Here is an 8,812-nt window from a genome sequence, read left to right on the forward strand (position 1 = left end):
GTACATATATATATATATATATTGTCTTCACATCCAATGGGCGCGAAGACATGCATATATGTTATGTTATTATAAAGTTGAAAATAAAAAGTTGATAACATTCTGATTTTATTATTATGAAAAGACTCATAAAGATCCATCTGAAGGACCATAGATGATCAATGTTCATGATGAATGGATGTTGGGGACCATAGATCTATTAGTAATTAATTATAAGTTGAACCATAGTACAAATATACCAGAGAATGTAACACTACATAGATATGTACATAGATATGTATATATATATATTGTCTTCACATCCAATGGGCGCGAAGACATGCATATATGTTATGTTATTATAAAGTTGAAAATAAAAAGTTAATAACATTCTGATTTTATTATTATGAAAAGACTCATACAGTCATACAAGAAATTAGTTCATTCATGTGGACCATAGTTTGAAAGACAAAAAAAATTGGGTGACAACCGGTTCTGAAATTATATAACAGTTTATTATGTAAAAAGAGAAGGACTTACTTGATTTGTAACTATGAAAATAATTTTCTATTATCAGAAAACAGTAAAAAAATCTCTATTTAGTTCAGTTTTCAGAAAACTGTTTTTTGAAAACTCAGTTATAAAAATGTCTATTTTTAGATAATTATAAAAGATTATTTTCAGTTTTCTATTATCTGAATTCTTGAGAACTGTTTTCAGAATTACAAACCAAGTAAACTCAAAGTTTCCTAACAATTTTCAGAAATCATGAGGGTCATAGTCCCTGACTCCCTGCTACAGATCACACAGCCGAAGTTGTACACTGAAAACCAATGCGAATTCACTTAATTCCTAACCAGAAACAATTTTCAAAAAATTGAACATCATTAAAAAAAAGCTGATGAATAATGAGAACTAAACTGAAGTGCGAATTATAATCAATATATGGTCTCTTAGTACTGCAATCCAAATGCAGTTTTACTGATCTAGTCTTAACTACAATGGATGGTATGCACCATACTAATCAACTTTAACTACTACAATGGATGGTATGCACCATACTCATCAACTTTAACTACAGTGAATTGGTGAAAAAAAAAAAAAACTACAGTGAATTAAAATCAACTGGACTGAAATAGGAACATTAAATCCTGACAACATGCATTAACCCCAAAATTGATATATATAATTAATGTTGGTCTGCACCATGAATTATGATATAATTATGTATAGAACAATGTGCCCACATAAAATTCAACAGACCATATAATATAATCAACCACGACAATCGGCACCAAATGATCGATCACCACTACGTTTCTCCTTTCCCAAGCACCAATCTGAGGGCTTGCGATCATTATTATTATACTCTCTCCACTTCTTTTACTAGACTTGAGAAAGTTAACTAAGCATAGAAATACAAAATTACATAGATCTCAAACTATATGTATATATATTATGATTCAATTCAATAAATCAAAGCCTCAAAGACAAGTCAAGCTGACTAAACTCCTCTTGAACACTATCAGGCTTGTATCCACCGTCTCTAGAATTACCATAATTCATCTCTCTCCTACCATACCTCAACTCACCACCAGTAGTACTAAACCTTCCACCATATCCTTGGTGCTCTAACCCGCTGACCGGAGACTGCACACGTCGAACGTGGCTTGAGCCACTACCGGAGCTAGAACCGGGATGATGTTTGTATCCTGCATGTGCTTCTCTGCTTTTCTTGGCTAGGGTTCGCTCGAGCTTGTGAGCGTTTTGGTGACCTCCGAGGGCTTGCGAGCTGTAGAACCTCCTGTTGCAGTAGTTGCAGGAGAAGACGCGAGGTTCGGCTGGGCTTAAGGGTGATGAAGAAGAAGAAGATGATGTTGGGTCGAGAACAAGTTCTAGGTTGAGCTCATTGTTTGTTGGGAGGCTGAGATTAAGAGATGTGTTGGGTCCAAAATTCATGACTATGGGGGTAGGTAACAAAATCAAGAAAGATGAACAAACTAGTCAAGAGGGTTATGATGATGTTAATGTTTGATCAATCAAGAAATTGTGGAGGAAGAGATAGGATTGAGTCAAGTGAAATGAGTTAGTTGGGGTGGTGGAGGTTAAATAGGAGAGAGAGGGAGAGATTGTGGTAACAAATCAAGGAAGTGCTTGAAAGGAAGAGAGAAGAGATGAGAGGATATATAAAGTAGTAGGAAAAGAGAGGCTTGGTTTGCATTATCTGAGGTGCATAGGTTTACTATTGCTGCAACCACAAATAGTAATGAAGTTAGTAAGAAAAAGAGATGGGGCTTTTGTTTGTGTGTGTGTGTGTGAGAGAGAGAGAGAGAGAGAGAGACAGATACCTGCAAGGATCAGTGAGGTATCAAAGGCTTGTCGCCTCCATCAATGGCAGCATTCGAGCCTCTTGTCGGTCCATGAAAAAAAAAAAATCCATCGCATTAGTTTCCATCTGATGTCAAAAAACAAAAAAAAACAAAAATGTTTATGCTACTTACGCCGAATTCTACTCAAGAGACAGGTGGTGTGGGCCCACCACTACAATTGTGGATCCCACGCAACTCTACGTTTTTGGTTAGAAATAAATAAGACTAAAATTATAGAGTTAATTAAGTACATCCGTTGTTTTTGGGAGCCCAGCCTTTAAATCCTTAATCACTAATTTGATTTTAATATTTTTATCCAAAAAAATAATAATAATAATAATAATTCTGTTTCATTTGAAATTAAATGTGTAGAATTTTTTTAGCTTTTCATAATTACACTGAATTAAAATTTAAAATTGTTTTCTCAAAACAATTAGAGGACATGTATTTAATGTTTATTCCCTTAAATAATTTGAGGAGACATTTATTATAGGACAAAATTAGTATTTTTTATTTTCTTTTTTTTTTTAAGTCTCATTAGACTATTTAATTTGTCCTCTACCCTCATAGGTCTAATCACCACTTTGTTTTGGCGTTACATACTACTTTATCACCGGTCGGAAATAGGGGGTTGAGAGATCTTGCACTGATTTCCCAATACAAGTACAAGATGTGGGTGATGAAGTAGATAAACAAGCCTTCTTGACTAGACTTAAACCGCACTATAATAATACCCACCTTTTTTTTTTTTTTTTTTTTATGTTTTTTACATGCTTCCTCGATATCCCAGAGTGCACCTAACCAATAACAACATTATTTTATATAAAACTACTTGTATCACAATCATTAATTTTCTTTGGTACATCGTACGTACTACTACTACGATGTTCGTAGAACACTTGATGTTCAAAATTTTGGATTTGACTAGAGACATCATATCTACCTATTTGATTTTTCTAACCCTGATTAATTGAATACTAATCGGATGGCCCATGATCATGCTTATAATGTCCAAGTTCAGAGTTCACATAATTCAACTTGTATTTTTGGAGGTTGTTACCAGGAAGCATCTTAAGACATAATCAAACATGTTTGTAAATGAAGCATAATTAATTTAGTCTGACTCTATGGAAGATCATAACTTCTCATGTACATGCATATATTTCATTATCAAAGTCACTACAATAATGAGAAAAAAATATTAAGAAAAAAATTATTATATGATCTCTACCAATACAACTCTAGATGTGTCGAATTATAATTAGTTGAGAATATGCGATCAATGTAATAATTTTTCATATTGAGCAAGATAAATTAAGGCACAATTTTACAAAAGAACTGTCCTAAAAGTGTAAGCTAGGTTGTACAACACCCTTGGGACCTGTATAGCAACATATATGTACTAGAGAATGTGTTGGAAAATGGAGAGACCATATGGACATATCATCATGGTAACATGAAGTATGTGGTGGGACCTAATAAGTTATGTCCATGTATGCCATCAAGACATGTCCTTACATTATATCACAACAAATGTTCTCAATCTCTCTCTCTCTCTCCCAAATTTTTTTACGTTACCAAACCCATTCCACTAGCTATGCAGAGAACTGAGGCAAGCACATGGGGATGTGTTTCAAAACTTGAGAAAAGCAGACAAAATTAAATACACTATAGTTAATAATTAAGCCTCCTAATGGTTACTATAATAATTTATACAAGAGAGAATGGGCTTCCTTGATCATTAACATGGACAATAATATATATATATATATATGTGTGTATATTTTTTATGATAATTGAGAGATCAAAATCTTACAGGTCGGCTATAATTAGGGTGATTGAGTTTTGTCTCTCATAAACAAGCACAACACAATCCAGGAAGCTACGTACTGTTGAAGTATAATCACTCATAAGATTCCATGGAACATTAATTCCTTTTTGTAAACACCAAATCATAATTTATGTCTCTCTTTACTATTTAAACAAATCCACAGCACATGAACTCAAACCCTATTTATTTTTTTTATTATTTTTTTTTAGTTTTTAAGAAAATAAAAGCTAACCATTTGATATATTGCATTTTGGTTGAGTCGGAGTTCTAAAGTTGGATAACTCCGACTATTTTTATGTAAAGAGAAATTGACGTCCTCGTAATATTAACCTCACCATGACATTAGCGTTCTCACTTAAAAACAGTCCGATTAATTCGACTCTCAGACTACAAAGTTTGATACAAATTAAACAAATAAATTAAAGAAGAGAGAGACAGAGAGTACCAGGGTTTAGGTAAGAGCAGTGAAGATGGGGATGAGCCACTGGTTTTGCCATATAGATATGAAAATTAATTTCCTAAGAAGCAGAAAGTGAGGTTGGGAATGGTATTGTGGACATGTTTGTGTTTTGTCGGATTTTATAAACATTTATGGGGTCATGGAGGGAGCTTAGAATGATGACTTTTGGATCTCTTTTGTGCCTACACGTGGATAATGACTTTTACTGTGTTTAACTCATCAACATATACACATATGGTTCATGATCACCAATTCTGTGTGTGTGTGTGTGTGGAGTGTGGCTGCAGTAAGACTTATTAGGTATTCAATGGATATAATACCTCATCTCATGAAGTGGTGGCTCTTAATTTTGTGCCAATCCACACTCCTGATGTTGAAACTCAGCTTTTTATTTTCTTTCATGTTCCTTTGTGTTGTTTTGCTGCCATGAGTTGATGGAATCGGGGTCCCCCATTAGAAGCACAAACATGTGCACTTTTTTCTGTTTCAATTTTGCTTTCATGAGCAAAATAAAATTTTGTTCGTCCTGTCTTTGTCCACTTGGTCCCAAGTCCAAAAGGGATTAATGATTTAGGTGATTCGCACTTCTTCTGTGTTTAAACTGAAGATACAAGAAATCCCTCCTCCTTTTCTCTCTCTAGAATTCTTGCATTTCAACCCAAAAAATATCTCCTCCCTTTTTCCATTACTTCTCCTATTTATAGATATTTACAAATGTTGATGGACTACTGGATCTAGGCCCGTTCCTCCATGAGTTCTGGTCATCTTTGATGGGCTTATTCGCGTTCGGCCCATATGGCAGTGTCTCTCTATGGGCCTGACCCATCTGTACGGACCGAATGTCGCGTTTGCAAGTCATATCTGGCCCATGTCATCTCGGGCCTCCTCAACTGCCCCCATAATTACCCCTTGTTTAATAAAGGGGTAATTATTGAAGGCGTCTCATCATGACGTTGACGGCTCGAGAAAACCACATGGGGGAACGGACAGTCAGATCCAGAATCAATGTTCCGGGGCTCGATGAATTTCTCGCCTTCCTGACGCTTCGGCCCTCGGGTCCCCCTCGCCTTTATAAGGCTCTAGAATACCACTTCATGCCTTTTTACCGTCTCCATCATCAGTCAAATCTCTCTCTCTTTAGAACAGTGCTAAGCTTCTTCCGGTGAAATCCTTCAAGAGTCATTCTTCCAGCGGTCTCGCAGTGCTCTTTGTTGCTTTCTACCTCAGAGGTTAGTTTTATTCCTTTTTACTTTCGGCAGGCTTCTTTTTACCCTTTTAGATCCTTCAATCACTTCCACCATGGTTGTAGATCTAGATGTTCTTCGTATGAGACTTAGACTTCCTGACAACATCCAAGTTAGGGTTTGCCCTAAGGATGTTAATATTATGACCGGTGCCGGCCTCCTTCCCGGCGAAGTTTTATTTTCAAACCTTCAACTGAATGTCGTTATGTTCCCTCTGCATCCCTTTTTTAATTATGTCTTCAATAGACTGGGGATATCCCCCCTGCAGGTAAACCCCAATTTCTTTAGAATCATATCCGTTATGCTACTGTTGATTCGTGACAGAAGCCTGGACCTTGACCTCATAGATCTTCTTCTGTGTTATAAGGTCAGTAAGATCCGAACTAACGAGCCCTTCTACCACCTCTACCCGATCGACAAGATGTCCATATGTACGGACACAATCAAATCTGAAAAGGGTTGGAGGGATAACATTGTGGGCATTAGTGGGGCCTGGTCTTCACCGGCTGCAGAGGATTACCCAATCCCGAGCGCCTTTGGCGTCTGTTCTGTTTCCTCATATAAGAAATTCAAATCTCATAAAAACGATTGTCCCTGCGAAACATGCGTTCCTCGCTTTTGTACTTTCTTATGTCGCTCCTTAGGCATACCTTGTGATGACTTGAGCTACAGTGTTTGCAGGGATAGGAGTAATTACTTGAAGAAATACGTTCTGAACGATATTCCTTCTTGCTCAGACCTCCTCACTTCAGACAACCTTCTAGCGCTCTCATCCCTCGGCTATACCATGAGCAGGCTTCAGATTCCATCCTTTGGTAGGAGGAAAAATACTCCCCTACCCACTTCTGCTGCTGGAGCAACCTCCTCTCCTGCATCAGCCTCTTCCTCAGCCACCATCTCTGACACCATCCCGAGCACGGTGGCTATTGATTCTGTTGTCAGCACCCCTGCTACCAACCCGAGCGCGTCTCCACAAATCACTACTGCCCCTGCTGCCGCTGGGGGCGCTCGGGACAAAGAACGAGGCAAAAGGCCTCATTCTGACGGCGGAGTCGACCCCAAGGAGGAACCTCTTATAAGAAGGACTCGGGTCTCTGGGCCGAGTGCTCTCTTGCATCGCCCAGTCAGAACTCCTGCCCCCTCCGGGCCTGTCGCAGCTGGTGCCTCTGCTTCTGCTTCAGCTTCTCCTTCTCTTCCCACTTTACCACCGTGGGCTCCTCGGTACACCCGAACGGATGGGACGTTCGTGAAGCCGAACGAGACCATGCTAAAGGATGGCCAGACCGCCATGGCGTATTACAGGAGCATGTGGACTCCGAAAGACCTTGAGGCGGCGAAAGGTCTATCCCAAAAGGATGTGTTCAGCCGCTTCCCCCAATCTACCATGGAGGTGACTTTTATTTCCCAACTCATGAATCCTCTCATACTATTTGGTTTTACCTTCGTCCGACCAGACTATCAGTTTAACCATTATTAATGTATATCTATGCAGACTTTGTTCGGTATGATGGCTATGCAGAAACAGGTCGAAATAGGGAACGCCAGGGCCCGTAAGTTCTCTGATAACCTGGAGGTGGCCAATAAGGAAAACGACCTTCTCGCCAGCAAGAATACCGAGGTATTGGCTCGGCTTGAAAAAACCGAACAAGAAAGAGATGTCTTGAATAAAGAAAACGACTCTCTTCAGGATGAGAAGGATGCCCTCCAGCTTGAAAAGAGTGTCTGGCAGACTGAGCGTGATTCAATCAGAGATGAAAAGGCAGAGCTCCAGCGCCTTCTGGCTGATGAACAGTCTGCTCGGATGGCTTTTGAGAAGAGAGCTCTGGACGAGCGTACTGCTCTGATTGATACCATCAGCAGAGTGAACGGTGGGATGCTGGCTCTTCATGCTCGGTTCTCAAGGGTCGGCGCTCTTAGATATGCTCAAGGATTCCGAGAAGGTTTCTCTGACCGAGTTCCGGATGAGGGACAGACCAACTCAACTCCAGATGAGGTCGATAAGGATTTAGGGATTGACCCTCTGGGGATCTATGTTGACCCAGAACCTACCGAAGCGGAGCACATATTTGATGAGTGCCAGGACATTGCTTCCTCTAAGATCACTACAGCTCCTCCTACCGCTCTGCCTCTAACCGCTCCTCAATCGTCAACTGTGGTACCTCCCATAGCCACTGCTGACGTTGGCCCCCAGCAGAATGACTCTGTTATTCATCTTGATTCCCTTCCTCGTGAGGGTGAGATGGCTGATGGGACCGAGGAGGCGGGTCGGCACAACCAGGAGGCTGTCGGTACTGAGGCAGCTAGCTAGGACTCCTCCGGACTCTTCGATTCCATACTTTTTTGTAACAATGTGACTTGAATATTTCATTTTTTGTAAATCCAATGCTTATTATGAATGAGATGACAGAACTCTTTTTCTCTTTTTCCTTTGTGTTGCGCTCCGTTCAAACCCATTTTCAATATATATATACCTTTTCTCTCTTTTTTTTTTGTATTAACTTAAACGTGTGCTTGTTTATGGCAAGTGCTTGGCGTTCGGCTTGCTGTGCCAGCTGCCACTTATCTTGCTCAAGTGCCTGGCGCTCGGCTAGAATGCCACTTGCCACTTGGCTTTTCATTTTTTAGCAAGTGTCTGGCGTTCGACTTATGGTGCCAGCTGCCACTTATCTTGCTTAAGTGCCTGGCGCTCGGCTAGAATGCCACTTGCCACTTGGCTTTTCATTTTTTAGCAAGTGTCTGGCGTTCGGCTTATGGTGCCAGCTGCCACTTATCTTGCTTAAGTGCCTGGCGCTCGGCTAGAATGCCACTTGCCACTTGGCTTTTCATTTTTTAGCAAGTGTCTGGCGTTCGGCTTATGGTGCCAGCTGCCACTTATCTTGCTTAAGTGCCTGGCGCTCGGCTAGAATGCCACTTGCCACTTGGCTTTTCA

At 39.8% G+C, this 8,812-nt stretch overlaps 1 protein-coding gene across 2 annotated transcripts; it reads right to left on the minus strand.

Moving 5' to 3' along the window:
- Positions 1-1,155: 1,155 nt before the first annotated feature.
- On the minus strand, positions 1,156-4,747 carry LOC132279339 (zinc finger protein 2). 2 transcript variants are annotated; one of them, XM_059781296.1, is made up of 3 exons: positions 4,625-4,747; positions 2,328-2,388; positions 1,156-2,227 (listed from the first exon to the last, which is right to left on the minus strand). In XM_059781296.1, the coding sequence occupies exon 3, from the start codon at positions 1,936-1,938 to the stop codon at positions 1,456-1,458; it is 483 nt and encodes a 160-aa protein (XP_059637279.1). In that variant the 5' UTR covers positions 1,939-2,227; positions 2,328-2,388; positions 4,625-4,747; the 3' UTR covers positions 1,156-1,455. The 2 variants fall into 2 exon arrangements, with proteins under 2 accessions (XP_059637279.1, XP_059637280.1); XM_059781297.1 differs by lacking the exon at positions 4,625-4,747 and having other exon boundaries at positions 2,328-4,616.
- Between the last annotated feature and the right edge of the window lie 4,065 nt (positions 4,748-8,812).

The sequence above is a fragment of the Cornus florida genome, unplaced genomic scaffold (assembly GCF_030987335.1).
Source record: "Cornus florida cultivar Cherokee Brave unplaced genomic scaffold, ASM3098733v1 CherokeeBrave_3.0.0_Hap2_Chr10, whole genome shotgun sequence".
In the NCBI taxonomy this organism is placed as follows: Eukaryota; Viridiplantae; Streptophyta; class Magnoliopsida; order Cornales; family Cornaceae; genus Cornus; species Cornus florida.

Bases quoted from the DNA above. Each gene is read 5' to 3' on its own strand.
- LOC132279339 (XM_059781296.1), bottom strand. From the start codon at position 1,938: ATGAATTTTGGACCCAACACATCTCTTAATCTCAGCCTCCCAACAAAC.